This window comes from Onychomys torridus, chromosome 6 (assembly GCF_903995425.1).
Source record: "Onychomys torridus chromosome 6, mOncTor1.1, whole genome shotgun sequence".
In the NCBI taxonomy this organism is placed as follows: Eukaryota; Metazoa; Chordata; class Mammalia; order Rodentia; family Cricetidae; genus Onychomys; species Onychomys torridus.
In genome coordinates this window covers 108,144,683-108,172,010 of record NC_050448.1, presented here as the reverse complement: position 1 = coordinate 108,172,010, position 27,328 = coordinate 108,144,683, and the positions used below count along the sequence as shown (strand labels likewise).

Sequence of the window (27,328 nt, the reverse complement as noted above, 5' to 3'; positions counted from 1 at the left end):
AATGTCCTTTCTCCCTTGCTCATGCTCCTTCTTTTTTCTCTCCTATTTCTGCCTTCTCTGTGTGCCCTACTTCATTCCTTTCCTTCTAGTTGCAGACATAGCCACGGGAGCTGAGGAGCCTTTTTTAAAAACTGAAAATCATTTTTTCTTCATACTAACTATATTCTGATCATGGTTTCTCCTACCTTATCCCCTCCCAGGTCCTCCCCACCCAACTCCATACCTTCTTTTTCTCAATTTACAAAAAAAAAAAAAAAAATAAAAGGCAAGTAAAAACAAATCAAACAAAACAAACAAAAACAGTACAAAGAAATACATATATACCCATATGCACACACAAATGAAAACCATAAAAATACAAAATCAGAAACAATGATATGTAAAAAAAAAATTAGGTAAAAAATGCCCAAACAAAGCAATACCAAATCAAACCAAACAAACCCAACAACAACAAAAAACAAACAAACAAACTCCAAAAATACAATTGAGTGCGTGTTGTGTTGGCCATCTACTGCTGGGCATGGGGCCTGACCTTAAGTGTGGTTTATATACCCAGTGAGACTCCTTTGGAGAAACTAAACTAATTCTCCTTTGTGAGTGGTTATTAACCTGAGAGGGCTTCTTGGTTAGGGGCAGGAGCTTGTGTCCATTTTTCCTCTCAGCACTGGGACCCGCCTGGCTTAGACCTGTGCACGCTGCACAGTCTGAGGAGCTGTATTTACTACAGAAAGAATGCTGGTCTGGTAGAGCAGCAGGACACCATGCCGGCTCTGCATCATGATAGAGATAAGATTATAGCCTCTGCCTGTGCAGACTTGTGTGTGCTAGACCAGAAAGCGGTTTGAGTTACTCTCAGTCCTCCGTTACGGGAAGTGGACAAACAAGTTATCAAATACGACTGGTTTCTGCAATTCCATTCTCTTTTCACAATGGACTAAACACCCCCCCCCTTTGTTTGTGAGTTACCAAATGCCACGTTTATTATGAATAGCTTTCTGATTTCTGCGATCATGAAGAGGTGGTGAGTTCACGCCATATTTCTGAACCCTTTGTTAGGACAGTTTGCTCAGTGCAGTGGATGCGGCTTTCTCAGTGCGTCTCAGATTCTTGATAATGCTAAATCTGCCCTGTCAGCTGAATTCCTCTGGCTTTATGTGGCAGTGTGGTAAAAATACATGATCAGATTTCACTATTAAGAAAATTCTTTCAGCAATACATGTGCAGTCAAGTTTCTTGCTCAGACAGGTGAACATCTGACTCACAAAATTTACCAAAGTATCTCATGACAAAACTTTATGGCACTGCAGTGGTCTGGATGTCCATTTGTGTGTCAGTGTGACAGACTGTGAAGAGCTGTGCTTGGGGGGCCGTGCCACTCTGTCCCTGTCAGCCATACCCTTGGTCCTTCAGATCTGAGGAGAGGGGACAGTGAGGAGTCCTGTTGGCTTAATCTTATTAATTCCACCATCTAGGGTGCAGACTCTTGGATATTTCATCTTCACAAGGTGAGCTGCGAACTGAAAAGAGGAAAGTGTTAGAGAAGTCACTCTGGGATTTCTTCAACATCCTGGTTTTTATCAGGCTGTGGGACAAAAGTACTTTCTATAACAATAGTTGCTATTGTCACTTTAGCATAGGTAATTCATCTATTTATTGTTAAAAGCCTCCTCATGCTATGGGATAAACGGCTCTCTGTTCTGATGTGCTTTAATAGGTGACTTTAACAGCCAAGGCTGTAGAGAGAGTGAGTTCCTCCTAGTTCCTTAGACTCTTGCCCAGGGGCTTACAGCCACTCCTTTCTGGTGCTGTTCCTTTATAACCTTCCATGACAGCTAAAGCCCCAAATCTACTTTGAACACATTTTAATATTATGGTAAAATGATCACAACAGTTCTGAGTAGAATGTCTCAGTGAGGGCCACACTGACTGTAGCATGTTTTTGAAGAAATCAAATGAATGTTTTGAGATCATCAACTTGAAATACGTAAGGCCTCATCCAGGAGACCGTCTAGATGCCTGGCTCAGAGGACTCTGTAAAAGCTATACAGACATAGACTTCTGTCAGACTTGGCCTCTCCAGGGTCCCTGACTGCCTTTCCCCATTAACTGTACTCCTGAAGTGCTGGCCTGTTTTCCTGTCACTGTCTAGACTGATTCTCCTGTGCAGTATTAACCTTCTGTCTGTTAGGGTCTCTTTCAGCTCTCAAAGATTCTAACTTGATCCTCAGTCTTTGGTCTTACCAAACTTATTCAAATGATTCATTTTAAGAGTTTCTTTTACCCAACTGTAACCCTCTTGAGGAAAGTGGCTCAGTTCTACTTCCTTTTATTCCAAGTGTTGGTCCATGACAAGAGGTCAATGTGGGAGACCATTTTCGGGTTCCTTGTGGCTTTATCCAGCAGGTCCGCATAGAGGATGACTGGACCACGGGCCTGAGTGCAGGTGTCTGAGATGGTCTGCACTTGGCTGTGCTGGGGGAGGAGGTCTTTTGCTACACCCTTTGGCATCTCTATAAATACCCTGGGGCAGAGACAGTCAAGGCCCGTTGGAAAAGGTTCCAGGCCTTCTCGAGGCTGTCCCTTATTTTCTATCTGTTTATCTCTGCACTATAAATCCTTCTAATATTTCCTGCTGCTCACACTCAAGAAAACTCTGGGGAGCTGTGGGGTTGGTGGATTAATGTCCCACAGGTCAACATACATTTGCTATGTTGAACTAAATTATGACAAATAGCTACTAAACCTGGGGAAAAATATGGAGGCAAGTTTTCTTTTGGCTCCTCACCTCTTCTATCTTTATTCCTTCCTCCTGGTGGGATGCCCTCCTTTCTCCTTGGCAGCTTGTAGCCTACACTTGTTTCTCATCACTCCACAAAATCCTGACCTTAGGTATTTCAACAAAGATGATTAGCATCTGCTCAGATGGCTACGGCTTCCTGCAGATATTTGAGGCTTAACAGTTAGGTTTCAGCACAGTGGTCCAAGCTTAGGGGTCAAAAGAGCCAACTGAGTAGTTTGGTTAGGATATGTTCAAGGCCTCAGAGCCAGAGACCATGTTTTATTAACCTGAAACTCAAGAACGTACACTTTAAAAGATATCTCCCTTATGGTTCATGAGCCCATAAAGACAAACAAAATAAAGAGATGAATATAAACAAGATGAGTATATATACTCAAGCCCCCTTAAATTTCAGGGACAGTTGTACAAAATACTGTCTTAAGACAAAAGGATAGAGGTGTCAGTGTGTAGGCAGAGTATGTATTGCTGGACTGTGGTTACATCATTCCTCACAGCAGGTCACATAAATGGATGTCAATATTGCTGACCACGCCCCTTTCTCTATCACTTTCTCTAGTTCCTTGAGACTCACATGGCCATTTACAGTTCAAATCCTGTGCTCCGTTAAAGTACCAGCTGGAAATCTTTAGTCAGAAATAATGTTGGGAAATTGTGCTTCTGCATGTGGAGAGGTGTCCCACAGGCCACAGTAAGCTCCTGTTCTGCCTGGCCTTGCTCGATTGTCTTTGAAGCCTAGTCCTCAAGAACAGCGGCACCAGATTCATCCACCTGAATGTTCAGGCAGCACTGTGCCATACCAATGATTACTGACACAGCTGCGCTTTCCCACATGGAGCAGTACAATTGCCATGGAGGCTAGAAATCCTAGATAAACACAGCATACCGAAGGGCCTTGTGCGGAAGCACTCAGCTTTCAGCACTTAAAAAAAAAAAAAAAAAAAAACCCAAAAAACAAAACACCTTGGAAGTGAGAAAATGAGTGGGGAAGGATAGCGTACATTTAACTAATCTCTTAACTGGTGCTTTAAAGCTGCAAAGAGTTCTTATTATCGATGGACATAACAACCAGGTTGCTGGAAAGCTGGAAAGCTGGAATAGCAACATAGGTAGAGGGAAGCAATGGGAAGCAGCCAGGCTGCTGCTACGTGGGTGGTCTGAAAAGGGAGGCAGAATGGGAGCATGAGGAGATAGACGATGTTCAGATTGCCTTGAGAGGATCCACACTGCATTGCAGTAAAGAAAAAAAAAAAAAAAGCAACTGTTGGATTTGCACACAAGATTGGGAGTTCTGCCCTCATTCTTTGTGGTTCTAGTCATCCATGTCAAATACCGGTCCTGCTGCAGAACCCCGGCTACATCTTTTCACCTTTCCCACTCCAGCCCTTCTTCTTTCCAAGTTGCTCATTTCCCTGAGCGTCTAGTCAGTATTAGACACAGGTTTTGAGGTATTTATGAATGGAGGGGACGGTAATCAATTAACACAAAGCAATATGGGATGACAAGAGCAGTCATTAGGGCACTTAGTAGCATTTCTGACTTAAACAGGTGTTGAGGAAGCTGTCCACTACCGCCTTTTCACTCCATTGCTTTTTCATTACTGACTCCTGAAGTGAATAGGAGTTGAAATTTGATGATGAAAGTTGTTACACTGATCAGACAGTATTTTGGTGAGAGCTTGATAGGTTAGAGAGGAAAGACATGGCTTTGAATATGCGGGGTTTAGCTTTCACTGTGATAAAAAGTCAAGTCACATATGGAGACCCGTGGTGGGACAGGGAGAACCACACATGTAGGCATTTGTTGGTTCTATCCTCCCATCTTCAGGGGGCAGACCTTCAGCAGCCTCAGCAAATGCTGGAGGGACTGGCCATAGGAGGAAGGGTCTAGAGACTGTAGACTCCACAGGGAAAGTATACTCCCGGACATACTGGGCTAGTACCCTTGGTGGAAGTTCAGGGTGCTCCAGTGGGCTGGGGGATAAAGCCAGCAGAAGTGTCTGGTTGCTTTTAGTAAAGCAGCAGTATCAAGGTCTGTTCCACACTGGTAATGAGTTTCTGAGGCTGTGCTCCAGCACCAGTTGTTTGCTTAGAGCCCACCGTAGCTGATTTCAATGTCAGTCAATATTGAGCTAATACTGGCCAATGGGATTCATCATAGGTAAATTAGTCTGAGATCCAAAGCTTCAATTCTTTCAGTGTAGTTCAATGGGTGAAGAATGGACTGTACAGCTAAGGTCTGTAGTGAAAGGTCCCTATAGATCTGGACATTGCTGGGAAGTTTAGGATTGTTTAGACTGTGGACAGTCTAAACATGTGGGCAGTGTGCCCATGCAAAGAGGATGAAGGTCTTGTGTTTTTATCACAGCTCTGGTCAGTACTCTCTGGCACTGGTATGCATGTCCAGAGCTGGGTAAGCATAACTCAAACCACAGCACATAGCAGGGTTTGGTAGGTGCCATTCCATTTTGTTTTCCTTTTCCTGTATCTTAGCTTGGGCTAAGATATAGGTATGTTTGTCCAAAAGAAATAAATTTCTGTAGAGCAGGAAAATGAGTGAAGTAGAATTTTTGGGTAGCCACAGAGTACTTGAGGTTAAATAAGGCCAAGACACAATAAGCTGAGGATAGAGAAGGTGTAAGAGAAGCACCAAACAGGATCATGCAGAAAGCTAAGTGACAGCGAAAAAACAGAGCAAGCAAGCAAAGCCCAGAGTTCAGCAGGGTTTAGGGAGGAACAGAGGGCCATTCCCATTCAAGCCACCACAGTGGAACAGCTAAGTTCCCTGATCTAACCTTTGGCTTTATGAGTTTGAAGTTCATACTGGAGACAGGGCAGTTAACAAACACACTACTGTTGTAGAACGTTATTTTTAATGTGTGTTACTCTTGTTTATGTTGTATTTGTTTAATTCTGTGAAGCTGTGTTACTGTGCCTCTCTAAAACACCTGCTTGGTGTAATAAAGAGCTGAATGGCCAATAGCAAGGCAGGAGAAAGATTCAGGGCTGGCAGACAGAGACAATATAGAGGAGAAAAAGAAGAGAAAAATGAAAGAGCAAGAGAACAAGGAGAGAAGGATTTTATGGGCGAGCCACCCAGCCAGCCACAGAGTAAGAGTGAAAGTAAGATATACACATGTAAGAAAAGGAAAAAACCCAGAGGTAAAAGGTAGATGGGATACTTTAAGAAAAGCTTGCAAGAAACAAGTCAAGCTAAGGCTGGGCATTTATAATTAAGAATAAGCCTCTGTATGTAATTTATTTGGGAGCTGGGTTCTGGGCCCCCCAAAAAGGCAAAAACAACTCCCAACATTTGGGCATTCCAATGTGGGGCTGTAGAAAGCTGAACAATACATTGCTCAAGCCCAGAGGAGTCTTGTCTTCCTAACTTCCCCAGTAATGCTACATTTGGGGGATGGCAATGCTATTTCTGGATGGGCATGGTACCAAGTGAGAGAACTTGAAAGACTACTGTAATGAGTAGCTGGAGTTATGCACTTATTGGAGGCTGAGTTGAGGCCAGTGTGGTGTTAGCCTTATGAGTCCTCTTGGCATTCTGGAATGCTGAAAATATGGAACACAATCAATATTGCAACATTTGGCCATGGTACTGGTAATGCTTGTGAATTGTTTAACCAGTTTGTAAGAATTTGGCAAGACCCTAAGTCATACAAGTTTGAGATAAGAAAAGGATTTCTCTGTGTTGATTTAAAACAACATGCTGTGATCATGAATCCTGTCTATGATCCTGATGGAACTGACAAGTGCCCAGGTTAAATACATTTCTGGGTGTGTCCATGAGTGTGCTTCCATAGATGACTGAGAAGGGTGGACCTGCCCTGAAAGTGGCCAGCAGTATCCCACAGGCTGAGGGCCAGAAGCAAAAGAGAAAATGGACATTCCTTCCTTCTGCTTCCTGGGCTCTGTGTGGGAAGTGGCTCTGTTCAGTCAATACCCTCGTCACAGACCTCTAAATCTATGGGCCCAGAGAAGGAGTTCACCCTTTGGTGTGCTTTCTCTCAAGTCTTTGTCACAGCAAACTTGTCTGACTAGCACGATGTTGTCTTGTCTGGATTACTAAAGACATTTCTGGAACTGCTCCTGAAGGCCTTGATCAGAGAGAGAGACTGGCATGGCACATCTAATACTTCATTGATTTCTTCCATCACTACCTGCTCAGGTGTGATTCTGAACGCCGCCCTTCGTTCCCATTCTTACTGCGTTCTTTCCATAACTGAGATAAGTGTCTATCCCTGTTATTTTTATATTTGCTTATTTCTTCTGACTTATTGGAGGAGTTTATTTGTACTTCATATAATGTGAAGTGAGTTTTCACAGAAATAATATGTAGGGACAACTAAGTGGCTCCTTTGTCCATTTTTTGTAATTTCACTCAAAGATGAAAACAGCAACACTGTGAAGCCGAAAAGGGGAGGCCATGGTCCTTCATCACTTTACACCCTACATGGGCAGTTGTGCAAGGTACAGGACACACCAGGCAACTATGGAAGTGGTGCACATTGGCACTTGAGCAGATTCTCTGCTGCTATAACAATATCACAGACTAGGTAACATGTGATGAAAGCTTATCTCAAACAATTCTGGAACGGGGCAAGTCCAGTACTGAGGGGCCACATAAGAGGAGGGAGGGCCTCTTGAACATCTTAACATGGCAGAAGTTCAAGTGAGCACACAGTACAGATGCTAAAACTTCCCTTCTATCAGGAGCCTGCTGTTGTGGTAACCAAAGCATTCCTGGCCCACTTTCTTCACAAAGGTAGTATGCTGATCTAGTCCTAAAGGTTCTATATGTCATGTTAGTAACAAGTGAATTTCAGCATAATTTTGGCAAGGATGTTGAAACCACAACAAATAGAAAATGTTAATTCCTCAAACAAACAAACAAACAAACAAACAAACCCAAAGATGAGAGAGTTTACAAAAAAGTCATTATATAATCCAGGATTTTGAGACACAATTGTTATATAGACAACTATTCTAATAGAATCTATGAGATTTGAAATCCATAATGTGGTATACATTAGGGCTACAACTAGCTTATAAACATTGTTTCTGTTTTGAACAACCTAATTTTGGGATTTGGAAATTTGATAGTATAACAGTCTGTCTTAAATGTTTTTTTTTTTTTTTAACAGTTTGTGTTACAGAGAGTTACATGACCAACTACAGTGCATGAAATCTATTTCTGTGTTTTAACTTTCTGTTGTCTATAGTTGCTACCCTAACTTCATTTCTTCCCATTATTTTTCTTTTCCTTTTTATTAAGAAACATGATAAAACATAAAAACAGACTAGAATGGTATAGTGAGTTCACAGCTCAGCTTAATGATAAAAACTTGCAGTGAATTTACTTTATTATTACTCCCATATAATCTTGTCACCCTTTTATTTCTTTGATGCAAATTCTGGAAACTGTAACATTTAATAATAAGTTATTTAAAATGAGAAGACTTAAATATATATAATACCAGTGGTATCACATTTAGAGAATAACAATAGCCAGGTTTGGAGGTATACTGCTGGAGGGTGTAGCTGGAGACAGTTACAAGTTTGAGGCTAGCTTGGGCTACAGAGACAGGATATCTTTAAAAAAGAAACCCCCATCTGCCTCTACCCACACATCCACCTAGTCTTCAATATTTGCTTACTTGAGTTATTTGAATTACGATCCAAGCAAGTTCCTGTTGTGAAATATTAATTTAAGATGTGTTACATTTATTTATGCTGTGGAATATTTGTTTAATGATGCAAAGATGTGTTGCATTTGTTTAACTCTGTGAAGCTGTGTTACTGTTCCTGTCTAAAACACCTGATGGTCTAATAAAGAGCTGAACGGCAATAGCGAGGCAGGAGAAAGGATAGGTGGGGCTGTCAGGCAGAGAGAATGAATAGGAAGAGATATCTAGGAAGAGATTAAGGAGTGAGAGAAGGAGGACTCAAGGGGCCAGCCACCCAGCTACACAGCCAGCCATGAGTAAGAAGTAAAGAAAGGGATGCTGAAATAGAGAAAGATAAAAGGTAAAGATAAAAGATAAAAAGAGGCAAAAGGTGGATGGGATAATTTAAGAAAAGTTGAGTAGAAACAAGTCAAGCTAAGGCCAGGCATTTATAAGCAAGAATAAGACTCTATGTGTGTTTATTTGGGAGCTGGGTGGCAGGCCCCTCCCAAAAGTATAGAGTAATAAAACAACCAATTACAAGGTCCACACAATGTGACCTTTGAATTTCTTTTACTTCTAGTTTTTTTCTGTCTCTCCATTTCTTTTCATGAGGCCTGTTCTCTCAAACTTTTGTCCCTCACTCTCCAATACTTCTACCAAGGCTATTAACATATTATGTGTTGCCAGATCCCATCATTAGGGTTACTTTGGCTGGAATCCCACTTCACCCATCAGTGTCACTGATACATTTGACTATGCCCCCTCCCTTTCTCAAAACTTTCTTACATCAGTCCTTAGTCTTCTAGCCTCATCTGATTCTCATACTAACTCACCAGCTGCTGTTTGTTTTCTGTCCATCTTCTCTGCCCCCTGGCTTTGTCTTCTGCATATGCATTCATCAGCTATGTGGCTTTATTTAGTTTCAGGGCCTAACTCTCCGCTATACACTGGTGACTGAATTGTCTCTTCCCTAAGCTATAAGCTCATTAGCCTGTCCATCCTAGACCTATTGTTCATGCAAACCATTGGTTTCTGGACACTTCTACCTCAACCTCCTTCAACTCAGGAAATGGTGACTCATTCCTCACACTAGTTAGGCAATAAAGCTGATATTTTCTTCCCTGTGCCCCCCATATAGATTTTAACCCTCAAAACACATTCAGAATGTGATCATTCCTTATTACCTACTACACTGAACTAGCCAAACTGACCTATTATTATAGCTATTATAGCCCTAGATTATAGCCATTCAACTCTTAACTGGTTTTCCTTCTTCTATCCCCCTGCCTTCCATGGTCTAATTCTCATACAATGTGAGTAAACCTTTTTTTCCAAAACTGTTTTCATCTTTTTATAGGTCTATAGAAATTCCAGATATATAGTTTCCTTCCTCTTCCCTTTCCTTATTTACTTTTCTAAATAGAAGAATTCACAGTTACAACATTCAGCAATTATACACATTCAGATTTAAAAAGCAGACAAATGAGATATAAGGTAGTACTTGGTGAACACCTGGATGCCCCCATGATGTAGGCCCATACTGTGAGTCTTAATAGTTACCAGGTCATATATCCCTTTGCCAATCATAGACTAACTGTCTTTCTCTAAAAAATAGCATACGTATATACATTTACATATTTTTCAACAGATTCAAAGACCTCCCCAAATGTACAGTGCACTCTAGATAAAACTTTTCTTTTATATTAATTTCATTTAAAAATTTAAGATACTCACTTAACACTTAGGTTTTTTTGTATGATGGTCCTCTATAGAACCCTGTTATTGCTTAAAAATTGCTTATACAGTCAAAGAACTCCCACCAGTCTTGGACTTTAGAGAAAAAAATTTAAAAAGTAAGTATGACAGCAATGTTATTTGAAATAGTTCTTATACCCAGGAAAATGTACACTTGCTCATGTTAGAGAATAGCATTTCTGATAAAATTCCATCATCTAATAACACTGTGTGTCAGAAGACCTAAAGAGTCTCCTGGTATATTTCCTTTTGATCTGTGTATCAGGGAAGTGAATTCAGCAATAATCATCTATCATCTTTTGTTTACACTAGACAACTGAGAACAGTGTGCTAGCCCCTGGTCATGTTCCATGATGTTGACTATGCTCTGAAAAGAATGTATATGATAAAAACTCAGATTCAAAACATTTAGGGCTGTGATGGATCACAGCCAAGTTCCAATCTCCATGGGTCAGGAAAGAGGGCTCCTGGGCTTAGTCTCTTGTTCAGCCACACACATTCCTGTGGCTAGGAGTAATTAAGTGGTAGGAGGGCAGGGTAGGTAGGTAGAATAACACAGACTGGGACAAGATAACTTTTTTTCTTAGTAGGGCATGGAAGTAAGCACCCAGAGGATGACTTGGCAGTTGTTCTGGAAAATGAAAAAATACCCATATACAAATGTAGTGTAGTGAGCACTATTACTAGGTTCCTCAAGAAACTTTACATGCCTTGTCTAAAAAGCTTTCATTAACAATGAAGTTGAAATGTTACTTTCACTTTATAATTTCACTATATAATACTTGCCCAAATTAACTCAGTTAGTGAGGAACCCAGCATAGTATTGAAGCTAGGCTTACAAAATTCACATATTTTAAATACTGTCCTATGACAGCTGGGGTCCTCATCTGACTGTAGCATGAACTCAGGTGGTGATTGATTAAAGAGGAGGGGGGGTGCAGGAGAACTGTACTGGGCAGTGCTAACCAAGGCTCACAAAAGCAGATTTGCTACCACTCCTGGAGATGAAGCCAGGGGCGCCCAGGAGAACTGTGGTGAGAGGCCTTCCAGAGAGAACTGCTGTTTTCAGTAGAGTGACACAGCTGGCCTGAGGTCATTGTTGAGAAGGATCTAGGAGGACAAATATCCTGCTTCCTCCCAACCCATAACTTCTCCGAGCTCCTCACTAATGAAGAGCCAGGATTCAGAACTCACAGGCATCTTCCTTTGTGGGCTGGAAAGAAGTGTGAAGAAGGGTAGAGGATTGATCTGCAGGGCAGTGGAGTGAAGAGAAGCTATTCAGCACGAGCACAGACACACAGTGGAATTCCAATACCTCAAGTTGGCATGCATTTAATTCAGTGTGTGGGGGAGAAGCATCCATACTGCTGGACATATCTGGGCAGCGGAGGAAAATATGAAACTGTACAAACAAGTATCTGAAGTTGTCCTCTGACCTTTGATGAGAAACATTACTAAAAATAGATCTTGATCCCAAACTACAACGATCACAAATGAGTTATTGTTATTGGACTGAAGCACCAGGAGCTGTGCATATAATTTGTCTAGTCATTATTGTCTATAAATGAGTCAGCAAGAAGGATGTAAAGCAACAAGTAATTGATAGCAGCTGACTTCTAAGAAGCATGACACTAATTTAGAATATGAAGGTTCAATATTATTAAATATCCTATACTGCACGTGAGTATTCATTTTTTATATATTTCCTTCAAAGTCTGAACTTACACTTATTGACTTGTACATAAGAGATTTTTAAATCAATGGCTTAATTGAAAGAAACAATCTATGTATTGACAGACATGTTTTACCTGTATGGTAAAGTTATATAAATGATAAATTAATATGATTAGGATGTTTGCAAGCAGTTGGCAGTTTAGGAGTTTTAAACCTATAAGGTCTACTTGTTCGGAAATTTCTTTCAAGGGGTGACTGTTTTATGAAAACACAACCATAGTCTGGTAGAGTGTTGTGTGTGAGCTCAGAACAAGCCCACTTTAAAAGCAGGACCCACAGCAGCATGCAGACTCCATAGCATCCTGCGCTGAGCTAGTTAGCAGAGGAGCTCACAGAGTGGGAACAGTGTATACTCCTATCGTGGCTATGGGCGGGCACACCAGGTAAAGTGCATCCAGTTTTTCTCACGTTTGAGATGGGCAGAACGAGTCGCCCTTGTATCAGCTACTTTTCCTCTTGCTCTGATTGAAAATAAACCTTGACAGAAGCAAGGAAAGAAGAAAAAGGTTTTAGTTTGACTCAGCACAGTTCAAGAGTATATAGTCTATCATGTCACAGTGGCAGGAGATGGCTAGTCACATGTGTATGTAGCCAGGAAACACACAGGGAATACAGGATGCTCAGCTTCGTTCTCCACTTAAATAATCCAAGAGTAGCACACCCAGTGGGTGGGCCTTCCAGCCTCAAAGCAGACAAGATAAGGCCCCCCTCCCCCTAGCCATGTCTAGAGACCTGTCTTCCAGATGAATATAGATTCTGTCAGGTTGACAATTAACCCTAACTACCACATTCTGTTAACAGAGCAGTTATGAAAAACAAAAGGAGATAACACATGTATGTACTTACCACAGCACTGCTCATATAAAGACTAGTCCATAATTTGGATTATTGTCACTATTGGGACTCCTTCCTAAGGCTGTATGTCACCTGGAACCTAGAAGTATGTGATTCTCAATAGTGGTATGGATGTATGGAATGGTATGGCACTACTGACTAATGTAGCAGCAGTCATAAAGTGACATCTTACATCAAAACAATACTACCATGGCTATAATTATATATGCTGTCACTGATTTGGGATTATGGATTTAAGTGATCAGCTACTTACTACACTAACTTTCTTGAAAAGGGTGCATTTAGATATTCTGTTACATATTATATATTACCACAATTTATATGAAAGGTGTGATTTATGACATAGTGAAGATTCAAAGTCAAGGCTGGCCTTCATTCAATGTCAAAAGTAAGTACTGTCTTTATCCCTGCACTTCTAAAACAACTTTTAGATACTTTAAATATTCTTGTGCATTCATTCATTCATTCATTCATTCATTGAGTGTGTGTGTGTGTGTGTGTGCACATACACATACATGTGGACGTTGGAGAACCACTGTGGAAGTCATGTTTCTCCACCCACCACGTGGGTCCTAGGGATTGAACTCAGCTTATCAGTCTTGGAGAAAGTGCCTTTACCCATTGAGCCATCTGGCCCACCAAGTTTTGGAAACTTAAATTGCCTATGACCAAAATTCTTCAAGTTCTCATGTCAGCAGATTTTTAACAACCATATTTATGGCTTGTCCCTTCTATAGTGACATAAAGGAAAATGGATGGGAATACTTTAACCTCCATTCCTAGGCAAATCTCCCAACACACTGCTGAGCCTTCTTTGGTCTCCCTTTTCATTCTGCCCGAGGTGCCATGGGATTCATTTGATTGGTAATCTGGGAAAGCTCTGCCTATGTTCCCTAGGAGCTAGTAACTGCTGCTTTCCTAGGAGTGATTCTTCCTCACTTGAGGGAAAGGGCTTGGATGGGATGGGTTCTGCTCAACGCAGGAGTGTTCTCTTCCGACTCTGGGGATGTCGTTTGTGACCCCGCTTGGCTCTCATATGCTGTAGTCTTCGACACCGTTCTTTATCTCTTTCTTTCTTTGAGTTAGGATCTCTCTACATAGCCCTGGCACTTGCTACACTTGCTATGTAGATAGACCAGGCTGGCCTTGAACTCAGAGATCCATCTGCCCCGACTCCTGAGTGTTGAGATTAAAGGTGTGTGCTGCCACACCAGGCTCTCTTCCCTCTCTCTCTCTCTCTCTCTCTCTCTCTCTCTCCTTCTCTCCCCCTTCATCTCTTTCCTTCTTTTTTTCTTTATTTCTTCCTTTCTCTCTCTCTTTCTTCTTTGTTGGTGGTAATTTTTAGCAGTCATATCTAGTTTTTATTTTGCAGTTTTCTTAGAATATAGTCAATTCCTCTCTCAATCTGGAGAGGGAGTCCAGCTTTTTGTTTCACACATCTTAAACAGATACCAACCATTGAGTTTCTAGGTCAACAAAATCTTACCAAAGTCCAACAAATGCCACCTAGGCACCTTCCAAAGCCTATGTTCTGGCCCTGATTCTCTGATAGGAGAAGTTCTGTCTGTATTTTTAAAATTTCAAAAAGCAGCTAGGAAAAAAAAATCCCTGGAAACCTATGCTGTCATATTAATTTATATTTCATTATAACAAAATAATGGAGGTAGCCAACTTTATAAAGAAAGGAAGCTTAGTCAGCTCACAGTTAGTAGCAAAGGGAGGAAGTCAAAGGCCTACAGTCAGTGCCTATAGTTGATGGCACTAATGTATATGGAGGTATCAGAAGTCAGTGACTAGGTCCTACAGTCCCTTACAGAGGCAAACCTCCACTGAGCAGAGCACTTCCTACTAGGGCCCCCTCTTAAAGGTCCCACCTTTGACTATCCTCACACTTGGGACTCAGCTCCTAACACAGACTGACAAATAACATCAGCAGCTCCCTTCTGGGTTTCTAAGCCTCCTACAGTCATCCTGATGCTGAACACTGGCAGTGGGGAGGAAGGAGGCTTCCCTGAGAGACAAATCTAGGAAAGAATACAGCCGGGCTTATCTATGACTGACTCGGAAGAAACATATTTACAACAATCTGGACAGTAGGCAGGAACAGTTCAGAACATGTGCAGGACATTCCTGAGTACACTTACCTCAGCTGTGTGCTTTGCCACGTGCCCCACGATCACAATGACCTTCCCTTTGAAATTCTGAAGCATCATGGTGTAAGGGCCCTGGCTGAGCTCTCCCTCCGCTGTGAACGCAGCGCTGAATGGGATGTTGATGCTGCCTGCGATGTGACCTCGAAGAAAGCTGACACAGGAGCTAAGGAAAGTGGCTCTTTTCTCTTTCTTTCGGTTTTTGGAGTCTTGATGTCCGAGAGAAACAGAGGTAACTCATTCCTAGACAACAGTCCTAAGCATTCCCATGTTCACCCAAGTATTTCATCTAAACAAAGTAAGATCCTCTAAGGAGGAAGAAAATGAAATTGAAAAATGAAAAGAGAAAGGAAGAGCAGCTTAAGATGTAGTTATTAGTGGAATCTGAAAGTACCCCAACCCAGTGAAGCCACAGTCACCGACAGGCTGCAGTCCGTGTGCCTTGAAGTTCTCAGCACAACCAGGGGTTCTTTAAAGGAGATGCACCAGCAAGCGGATTGTCTCAGGGCAAATCTGATACTGAAAATAGCAGCAAAGCAGATGCTAAGTCAAACTCCACTCGGAACTGTTAGAGGCCATCAGCCCTAGCCAGAAACTGTTCAGCTGCAGGTTAATGTGTCCAGCAAACTGAGCCGACAGATCCATTATTCTGATTTTATAACATCCAAAGGGGGGCATGTCTGATGGTTCTTACACTTTAGAAGAATTCTATGGTCTAATTGACTATTATTGTTAGTTTAGAAAACAAAGACATCCATTAACCTACAATACTTAGAAATGACATAAGATCTTAAACATATATTTTTAATTACTTAGTGAAGGATATAATTGGATGAATAAAAATATAAGTTTGGAAATTAAGAAGATATGGCTTCACATAGAAAACCATAGAGGAGATGTATGAGATGTTGTAACAGACTGCATCAACTTGGGAGGACAGGGAAGTGGTTTCACTGATGAAGTGATGGCAAGGTCAAACCCGGAAGAATAAAAGTTAAGACAAAGGAATGGAATAGAGTAGGGGATGAAAGATTGGGCAGTGGGGAAGCATATGCCCAGTTAAGAGCAAGGAAGGACAATGCTGTGGAATTTAGAGCATGAGATAAAAAGGGAGGTAGAGGCTAGACTGTACCTGGTGTTGTTTATGATAATGATCTTTATTCTGCTAATAAGGAAAGTCAAGTATTTTAAGCAGAAAAACAGCACACTGGATTTGCACTTGAGCACCACTGTGGGAAAGCTCAAAGGAAAGTGAATGTTCATCTAGTCCAGTTCAGGTCTTGCCTCCACTCTTTCTTAGGAATCACGGACCACAAAGGGCTGTTTAGGTGTTCAATAGAGCCCCTGCCCAAACTTCCACGTGAGAGACTTAAGAAAAGAGATAGTTTTAAAGGTTATGACACAAGCAAGTTATGTTTTTACTCTAAGAGTATCACCACAAAGGGAAAATATTCTAACTCCAAACTGAAGTGACAGTTGTCTCCAGTCTGTAAGCTCGTCCACTGTTAGTCTGTCTCTCTCCAGCTCATTAGTGGAAAGAGGAGGGATCCCATGCTTCTACTTTCTAGAACAGGTGGGTAGCAGGAAGAAAAAACCATTTAACACTAATAATAAAATAATCAAGTACATTCTGAAAAAACGATGAGAGATAAAATCCACATTAGAATTGCAGTGGACCTGGTTTAGAGAATTCCAGAATGGGGGCACTCTTTACAAGCACAGGTAGAGTCCCCTTCAACTTTCGACATGTGTCATCAACACCGGGCTGGTCTTAGTTTCTCAGACATAATTAGTCAATAGTCTCAACAGCAGTCTTCATGAACAATGGGGATTTTTAAGAATAAGAACCCTGAAAATACTTGAAACTATTTAAGCAATTTTGTTTTTAGTAAAGATAACTTAAAAGTGACATTATTTAATAGGAACTAGGAGTCCAACTGTTCATTTCTCTTCAGCAGGCCTGAATCAGCTGCCAGAGAGAACTGTTTCTCAGCAGCACTTGTGGACTGCAATCAGCTTTACTTTTGGTGGTTTTGCAGCAGCAAGAGCAATGTAGACCCATCCTAGTCAAGTGCTGGGATGGACATGTCCATAAGCTCACCTGGTCCTCCTTGTTTGCACAGCCCCAGACACTGCTCTTGGTGAAAGACTGCCTTCTGACCATGGTGTTCAATCCTACCATGTCACAGCTGGTGGAGAGAAGGGTACGGAGGGCAGAGCTAGGGACCCAATGCAAACTGACCATGTGGTAGGGTTTAACCCTACCACGCCATGTCATAGCTGGTGGAGAGGAGGGTACAGAGGGCAGAGCTAGGTGCCTGACATCATGTCACAGCTGGTGGAGAGAAGGACCTACCACACCATGTCATGGCTGGTGGAGAGGAGGGTACGGAGGGCAGAGATAGGTGCTCAATGCAAACTGGGCCCATCTTATTTCCACTCTCAAAAATGAGAACGAAAAACAATGCTTACATATGTTAAGTTTTTGAACATAAAATCCCATTTGAATGCCTCTATATAGAATGTTAACCACAAAACAGAAAACAGAATCCCATACTCCAGAAGAAAAGCTGCTTAAAGTTTCGTTCTCTGAATACTTGGTTTTAAAAAGTAAGTTGCCTGCATGTAAATATCCAATAACATTAACTAAAACCACAGATACATCTGGGTAATTTTTACATGCTACTTAGTATGTACTTTTAAAGGAGACTTGTCTATACTCCATTTTTACCACTAAAAACATGTTATTAACTTGTTATTTCCCCAGAATTTTCTGTTAGTTATGCTTTATGGTTTGATTTTTTTTAAAGCAGAGATTAAATGTCAAAATGTTTGATACAATATGAAAATAAGAGTTTTGGAGAGGTTCTGTCCAAACCCCACTGTACTCTGCAAGACAAAACATTATGGAGTAGGGCCTTCGCCCAGCCCCCCATGCAGTGTGGTCCTGGAACCATCTAAGAACACCCTTCCCAGGCCCTTTGTCAAGATGTGCAGACACACGGGCTGGCAAGCTCTCCATCTTCCACCCAAAACTGCATTATTGGCAAACAGCAGAGGAGGCCGGCCGGCCTAGTTATAGATCAGTGTATTCACAACAAGCAGCCTCTTTTGTTTTAGCACTTCTGACAATGAAGGAACCAAGTTAGTTACTTAAGGACCTTTTGTCCTTGGTAATTACGTTTCATTGCTCACAACACAAATCCTTACATGGCTGACATTACAATGAAGTAGAATGACTCTCTCCTTTCCCTCCGGCAGACACCCCTGCCTAACCATAGGCCACACCTGCCAGAAGACCAGGCAGGCTGCCCACCTGTGTACCTCCTCTACTTGGTGTGCCCCCCAGCCCCCTGACACTTTCCTAATCCCCTCTCCCCTTTTAGTCACTGTGTTCCAATCCTCAACTCCAGTGCTGACTCCTTGCTGGACCAGAGACCACACCTGCAGCCAGAACTCCAGGTAGGTCACCTGCCCTTGGACCTCCTCCACTCTCTTGATGCCCCACACCCTCAACTCTATTCCAAGCCTGTTTGTGGTGATATATTGTGTGCCCCAATATATTGTGTACTCTAATAAACCTATCTGGGGATCAGAGGATAGAGCCAGCCACTAGTTTAGACATAGAGGCAAAGACAGTGATAACACACATCCTTAATCCTATCACTCGGGAGGCAGAGATCCATCTGGATCTCTGTGAGTTCAAGGCCACACTGGAAACAGAGCCAGGTGTGGTGGTGGCATTCGTCTTTATCTCAGCATTAGGAAGTAAGTAAGATGGCAGGGCATAGAAAGATATATAAGGTATGAATAAACAGGATGTCTTGCTCTGGAGGCTGAGGAGTTGGTAAGGTGAGGTTGGCTGTGGCTTGTTCTGTTTCTCATCTTTCAGTTTTCACCCCACTGTCTGGCTCCGGTGTTTTTTGTTTTTTTGTTTTTTTGTTTTTTTAATCAAGAAGTCCTTTTAAGATTTGTGCTACACCTGTCTTCCCTTCTTGTCCCTGTGTCCCAGCTGCCAATCTGGGTGGAGACTCCCTGCTGGATCAGGCCCTTGTAGGTTACCAGAACTCCAGGTAGTCCACCCATCAGCAGACCTCCTCCACTCTCTCAGTAGCCCTCCCACCTGACACTATTCCCACTCTCCCTTGCTTGTTGATGTGTTTCATCCCCCAACTCAGTTATTGAACCTCCACTGCTCAATCACAGGGTACATGGGTCAGAGAAAACAGTAACTAAGGAACAAAACACCCACCCAACAAAGACAAACCCAGAAATCAGCACATAGACATATAATCATCCCATACTCAGATGCCTAGATACCAGAGTAAGAATACAATCAACAACAGCCAGGGCAGTATGGAATCACCAGAGCCCAGCTATTCTACTACAGTAAGCCCTGAGAATTCCAACACAGCTGAAGCATAAGGTAAAGATCTTAATCAACTTTATCAAGATGATAGAGGTCCTTAAAGAAGCAGCAAATATGTCCCTTAAAGAAGTCAAGGAAAAGGTAAACAAAAATTTGGAGGAAATGAATAAATCCCTTGAAGAAAGCCAAGAAAAAAAAAACGAACAAACAGTTGAAGAAAACGAATAAAGCTGTTCAAAATCTGAAAATGGAAACAGAAGCACTAGAGAAAGCACAAACTATAGACGAATTTCTAAATGGTCTTATTAAATAAAAAAACATGGAGCCAAATACAGGGGTGAAAGCCTTAGAGAACAGGGAAATAGAAATAGCCATCAGCTAATCTTACCTCACCACGCAGCAGCTTCCAAAGTGAGCTACTTCCTGTCTGTCCACACCTTTACTGCCCTGCTGTTCTGCTCTCTCATTGGCTCTTAGCCTAGCACCTCACTTCCTTGTCATTTTCTGTCTGTCTGTACAGATCTCCAGGTTTCTATGGTGGGTATTGGGATTAAAGGTGTGTGTCACCACACTTGGCTTTGTTCCCTAGTATGGCCTTGAACACACAGAGACCCTGTCTGCCAAGTGACCGGATTAAGGGCATGTGCTACCATTGCCTGACTTTTGTGTTTACTTAAAATGGCTTGCTATTTCCTCTGATCTCCAGGCAAACTTTATTTATTAACATACAAATAAAATATCAGCACAACAAAATGAGGGAATTCTGGAAATGAAAAATCTAAGTAAGTGAATAGGAACTACAGAGACAAGCTTCACCAACAGAATACAAGAGATGGATAGAGACTGACAATCATTGACATCTCTCAATACCAATGGACTCAATTGCCCAATAAAAAGACACAGACTAACAGAATGTATTCACAAACAGGATCCACCCTTTGGCTACATCCAAGAAATACACCTCAACATCAAAAATAGATATTACCTCAGAGTTAAGGGCTGGAGAAAGATTTTCCAAGCAAATGGACCTAAGAAGCAAGCTGGTATAGTTATCCTAATATCCAATAAAATAGATTTCAAACCAAAATTAATCAAAAGAGACAGGGAAGGACACTTTATACTCATCAAAGGAAAAATATACCAAAACGACATTTCAATTCTTAACATGAATTCCCTGAATGCAAGGACACCCACATTTGTAAAAGAAACATTACTTAAGCTTAAATCACACAGTGACACTTACACACTGATAATGGGAGACTTCAATACCACACTCTCACCAATGGACAAGTCATCTAGACAAAAACTAAAAAGAGAAATACTGGAGCTAACAGATATTATAAACCAAATGGATCTAACAGATATCTATAGAACATTTCATACAAACACAAAAGAATATACATTCTTCTCAGCACCTTATGGGACTTTCTCCAAAATTCAACATATACTTGGTCAAAAAGCAAGTCTTAGCAAATAAAAGAAGAAATACCCCCCTACCTCCTATCAGAGCACCATGGATTAAAGCTGGATTTCAACAACAGAAACAACAGGTAGCCTACAAACTCATGGAAACTGAACAACTCTCTACTGAATCAGTGCTGGGTCAAAATAGAAAAAATAAAAAAAAGAAATTAAAGACTTCCTAGAATACAATGATAATGAATTTACAACAGGCCCAAACTTATAGGACACAATGAAAGTGGTACTAAGAGGAAAGTTCATAGCAGTAGCTGCCTACATATAGGATTTAGAGGTTTTCAGCAATTTAACAACTTAACAGCACACGTGAAAGTTCTAGAACAAAAAGAAGCAAGCATACCCAAGAAGAAGAGATGGCAGGAAATAATCAGAGAGCTGAAATCAATAAAATAGAAACAAAGAGAACAATATGTAGAATCAACGAAACAAAAAAAGTTGGTTATTTGAGACAATCAACAGGATAGACAAATCCTTATCCAAACTAACTAAAAGACAGAGGCTATCCAAATTAACAAAATCAGAAAAGAAAAGGGGGATATAACAATAGACATCAAGGAAATCCAAAGAATCTTTAGGTCATACTTTAAAAACCCGTACTCCACAAAATTGGAAAACCTAAAAGAAATGGACAATTTTCTCAATAGATATTACTTACCAAAGTTAAATCAAGATCAGATAAACAATTTAAATAGACACATAAGCCCTAAGGAAATAGCAGTCATTAAAAGTCTTCAAACCATGAGAAGCCCAAGGTCAGCCAGTTTTAGCATAGAATTCTACCAGATTTTTCAAAGAGAGAATATCAATACTACCCAAATTATTCCACAAAATGTAAATAGAAGGAACATTGCCAAATTCACTTTAGGTCACAGTCACACACACACACACACCCCATACTCAAAACACACAAAGATTCAACAAAGAGAATTACATACAGACCAATTTCCCAAATAAACATACAAAATACTCAACAAAGCACTCATAAACCAAATCTAAGAAGACATAAAAAAAAATCATCCATCATGATCAAGTAGGTTTTATCCTAGAGATGCAGGGATAACTCAACACATGAAAATTTGTCAATGTCATCTACCATATAAACAAACTGAAAAACAACAACAACAACAACACATGTGAGTTCAAGGCCAGCCTGGTCTACAGAGTAAGATCCAGGACAGGCACCAAAAACTACACAGAGAAACCCTGTCTCGAAAAACCAAAGTCTTAGAGAGATTAGGGATACAAGAGACACTTACACAAAATAAGCACCATTTAATGCAAGCCTATACCTAACATCAAATTAAATGGAGAGAAAACTCAAAGCAATTTTTCTAAACTCAGGAACAAGACAAGGCTGTTCAGTCTCTCCATATTTATTCAACATATTACTTGAAGTTCTAGCTAGAGCAATAAGACAACTAAAGGAGATTGAAGGGATACAAATTAGAAAGGAATAAGTCAAAGTATTTTTATTTGCAGATGACAGTATGCTGTTGAATGGTCTTTCTATATGCTGTGAATATGTGTTGATACTATTGGTCAATAAGGAAGCTGCTCTGGCCTATGGCAAGACAGATTATAGCCAGGCAGGAAATTCAAGACAGATAGGGGTAGAAGAAAGGCAGAGTCAGAGGAGACACCAGCCCACTGCCCAAGGAGCAACATGCCAACAAAGCAGTAATGCCACAGCAAAACACAGATTAATAGAAATGAGTTAATTTAAGATGAAAACACTAGCTAGCAAGAAGCCTGAGCCATAGACCAAATTGTTTGTAATTAATATTAAGCCTCTGAGTGGTTATTTGGATACTGCCAGGTGGAGAGAAAAAGCTTTTGGTTACAATAGTATATATAGGCAACCCCTAAAAGTCTACCAGGGAACACCTTCAGTGAAGCACCTTCAGTGAAGTGGCTGGATTCAAGATTAACTAAAAAAATTCAGTAGCCCTCTTAACTTCAAATGACAAATGGACTGCGGAATAATTCAGGGAAATAACACCCTTCATAATTGCCACAAACAATATAAAATATCTTTGAGTAACCCTAACCAAGTAAGTGAAAGACAAACTACAATCTTTGAAGAAAGAAACAGAAGAAGATATCAGAAGATGAAAAGATCTCCCATGTTCACGGATCAGCAAGATTAACATATTAACAGTGGCCATCCTACCAAAAGCAATCTACAGATTTAACATAATCCCTGTCAAAATCCCAACACAGTTCTTTACAGGTCTTGAAAGGACAATACTCAATTTCATATGGAAAATAACAACAAGGAAAACAAACTCAGGATAGCTAAAACAATCTCGAATAATAAAAGAACTTCCAAAGGTATCACTATCTCTGATTTCAAGCTCTACTACAGAACTGTAGTAATACAATCCACATGATATTAACATAAAAACAGACATGTTGCTCAATGAAATTAACTCAAAGACCCAGGCATAAATCCACACACCTACGGACACCTGCTTTTTGATAAGCCAGAAATACACAATGGAAAAAGGAAAGCATCTTCAACAAATGGTGCTGGTCTAACGGAATGTCTACATGTAGAAGAATGCAAATAGATCCATATTTATGATCCTGCACAAAACTCAAGTCTAAGTGGATTAAAGACCTCAACAGAAAACCAGATACACTGAACTTGATAGAAGAGAAAGTAGGGAATAGCCTTGAATGCATTGGCACAGCAGACAACTTCCTAAATACTGTTAGCACAGTCACTAAGATCAGTTAATACATGGAACCTTATGAAACTGAAACACTTTTGGAAAGGACACTATCAATAGGACAAAACAGCACCTGACAGAATGGGAAAAGATTTCCCTAACTCCACATCCAATAGAGGGCTAATATCCAAAATATATGAAGAACTCAAGAAACTAGATATCAACAAACCAAATAATCCAATTAAAAAATGGGATACAGACCTCAACAGAAGAATCTTAACATCCTTAACCATCAGGGAAATGAAAATTGAAAATTACTTTGGGATTCCATCTTACACCTATCAGAATGAGTAAGATAAAAAAACACAAGTGACAGCTTATGATGGTGAGGATGTAGAGCAAAGGGAACACTCATTGCTGGTGGTAGTGTAAATTGTACTGCCACTTTAGAAACCAATATGGCGGTTTCTCAGAAAATTGGGAATTGATCTACCTTACGACTCAGCTATACTACTCTTGGGCATAACCCCAAAGGGCTATGCTACCACAAGGACACACAACTATGTTCATAGCAGCTTTACTCATAATAGCTAAAAACTGGAAACAACTTAGATGTACCTCAACTGAAGAATAAAGAAATTATGGTACATTTACACAATGGAATATTTATCAACAGTTAAAAAAAAATGACATCATAAAATTTGCTGGCAAATGTATGGAACTAGAAAAGATCATCCTGAGTGAGGTAACTCACACTCAGAAAGACAAACATGGTATATACTCACTCATAAGTGGATATTAGCTCTAAATTAAAGGGTAGTTATGCTACAATCCATAGAACCAAAGAGGCTAAGTGACAAAGAGGACTCAAGGGGATGCATAGGTCACTCTGGGAAAGTGAAATTGAACAGATTTTGTGGGTGGACTGAATATGGTGGGTAGGGATGAGGACAGGAGGGTTCATGTGGGAGATGGAGGGAGAGAGTATGAGGAGAGATGACTGGAATTGGGGAGGGCCTTTAGGGGAGAGGTAGAAATCTAGTGCAGTGGAAACTTCCTATAATCTATGAGGGTGATCCTAAGGAAGACTCTTAGTAATAGAGGATATGGAGACTGAACTGGACATATTCTGTAACCAGGCAAGGCTTCCCATGCCCAACACTGCCTGGATGGCCAGGAACCAGAAGCTGGATAGCCCAGAGATTTAGGGTAGAAACAAATAGGGCTGCAGAAAGAAAAAAAAAAGTTAATGAAAGGATTCTTAATGATATTCTGCTATACTCATAGTTCTACTATACTCATAGACCAGTGCCTAGCCCAATTGTCATCAGAGAGGCTTCCTCTGACAGTTGATGGGAGCAGATGCAGAGACTCATAGCCAAATATTAGATGGAGCTCCACGAACCTCGCAGAAGAGGGGGAGGAAGGATTGTAGGAGCTAGAGGGATGGAGGACACCAGGAGCCCAGAGATTCAACTAAGCAGTGCTCACAGGGGCTCACAGAGACTGAAGTGATAATCACAGAGCCTGCTTGGGTCTATGCTAAGTTCCTCTGCATATGTTATGATTGTTTAGCTTGGGGATTTTGGGGGGCTCTGTTGTAGAATATTATTTTAAGATGTGTTACCTTTGTTTATGCTGTGGAACATTTATTTAATGATGCAAAGATGTGTTGCATTCTTTTACCGTTGCATTTGTTTAATTCTGTGAAGCTGTGTTATTTTGCCTGTCTAAAACATCTGATGGTCTAATTAAGAGCTGAATGGCCAATAGCAAGACAATAAATAAGGAGAAATCTGGGAGAAAGAAGAAAGAGCAAGGAATCAGAGAGGAAGGAGGAGGACTTCAGGGGCCGGCCACCCAGTCACCCAGCTACACAGTCAGACATGGAGTAAGAAGGAAAGAAAAGGTATATAGTAACAGAGAAAGATAAAAGCCCTGAAGCCAAAGGTAGATGGAATAATTTAAATTAAGAAAAGCTGGTGAGAAATAAGCCAAGCTATGGCTGGGCATTTATAATTAAGACTAAGCCTCCATGTGCATTTATTTGGGAGTTGAGTGGTGGACCCCTCAAAAGAGCAAAGAGCCAAAGAGTAAAATCAACCAACAACAGGACTCCTAATAGTGGGAGTGGGGGTGTCTTTGACTATTTTGGCTGCTCTTGGTACCATTTTCCTTCTACTGGGTTGACTCATCAAGGGTTTGTGCCTACCTAGTTTTATTGCATCTTGTTATGCCATGTTCAGTTGATATCCCTGGGAGGCCTGCTCTTCTCAGAAGGGAAAAGGAGGAGTAGTATATCTGGGAGAGAGGGAAGAGAGAGACTTGGAAGAGAGGAGGGAGGGGAAACTGTGGTTGGCAAGTACTGTATGCGAGAAGAAATAAGAAAAAAGAATATGAAGTAGAACTTCTTTAGGCAATTTCTGCACACTGTAGAGGTGATTAGAGGTATGTGGTTGATTGCATTTTGTTAAAACCTGTTGAGTTCTTAAAAATCACAAACACTGAGTATCTTATTAGTTTTTTCTTTGTTGCTGTGGTAAAATACCCTGAACAAAAGCAACACATGGAGAAAGTGTTTATTTGGCTTACAGTTCATTCTACCATGATGCAAAGTCAAGGCAGCAGGAGGTTGAAACAACTGTTCACACTGCATCCATAATCAAGAAAGAATGTGAGGACTGTTTGTGCTCAGCTAACGCTTTCCTTTTTATACAGCCCAGGACCAAGCCCTGGGAATGGTACCACATACTTTTTTAGTGTACTTTCCCTGCTCAATTAACTTTATCAATGTAATCCCACATAGACATGCCTAGAGACTAAATAATCTCTTGGAGATGTGTCTGAAGCTTTGTCTCTGAGGTGATTCTGGATAAGTTGACAATTATTACTATCACACTGAGCATATCTTATTTGTGAAGTGATATCTATCTATCTATCTATCTATCTATCTATCTATCTATCTATCTATCTATCTATATCATACAGGTAAATTAAGAGTGCTCATATCATAGAAATGCTCATAGCATATGTCTTTACTTCACAAAAAATTATCTCCTTTAAAATGCATTGTCAAAATTGAACTCAGAAGCAGTCTCATATTTCTTAATTCTGATAGAACACATTATTTTGTTGGGTACTGTGGTCTAAACCCTCTTTATCAGACCACGCCAACTTCACCAATTATGATATCAGATATATCTCTGTTCTGGCCTGCTTTCTGTGTTAACTAGTTTAAATAATGCAACTATATATCTTTAAACCCATTTTAAGGCTGGACCTTTACTAATAGCCCAAAGAAAATCTTTGGTTTCTCCAGATATAACTGAGTAGCATCAGTTGCAATAAAAAATGTTCAGACATCATTTTCCTTACAACTCTATTATTGCATATTTGGACTGGTATCAGCAGCACTTCAAGTTTAAAAGCTCACTTTCAACACCTCATCAGTGCCCCACCAACAACTTGCACTCCAGTGAATCTCACCTTCCCCCCATTCCTGCAATGGTCTGCCAATGTAAGACAGTAGTTACCTTGAGCTCAGAGTATTGCAGAAGCAGCTGTCTAAAACTTGCTTTGTTCCCCCCAGAAAAATCCATTTTATTCATAATCTTTTCAAGTTAAAATTTTATAAATGAAGCAGCCAGAAGATAACCTTCCTGCTGAGAAACCTTGTGTGGCTCAGATCTCTCAGTTCAGCCCTCATGAACCAGGACCTAATAACTCCCATTTCAAATGGACTCATTTGGCTGCCTTTCTGCCTGGTTCATGTAATTTTCTCTGCCTAAATACTTTTTCTTTAGACAGGGCCTCTACATCCGTGTGCCCCTGTGCCAG

The 27,328-nt window shown here is 40.7% G+C and overlaps 1 protein-coding gene across 3 annotated transcripts in view; it reads right to left on the bottom strand.

Moving 5' to 3' along the window:
- Positions 1 to 464: 464 nt before the first annotated feature.
- Tbck (TBC1 domain containing kinase) overlaps positions 465 to 27,328 on the bottom strand; it is a 150,146-nt gene continuing 123,282 nt past the window's right edge. For all 3 annotated transcript variants that reach the window (XM_036191440.1, XM_036191439.1, XM_036191441.1), the window contains exons 25-26: positions 14,966 to 15,125; positions 465 to 1,517 (exon numbers count right to left, since the gene is read on the bottom strand). In XM_036191440.1, the coding sequence (XP_036047333.1) occupies positions 1,407 to 1,517; positions 14,966 to 15,125 (271 nt within the window). In that variant the 3' untranslated portion in view covers positions 465 to 1,406. The remainder of the gene's footprint in view (positions 1,518 to 14,965; positions 15,126 to 27,328) is intronic.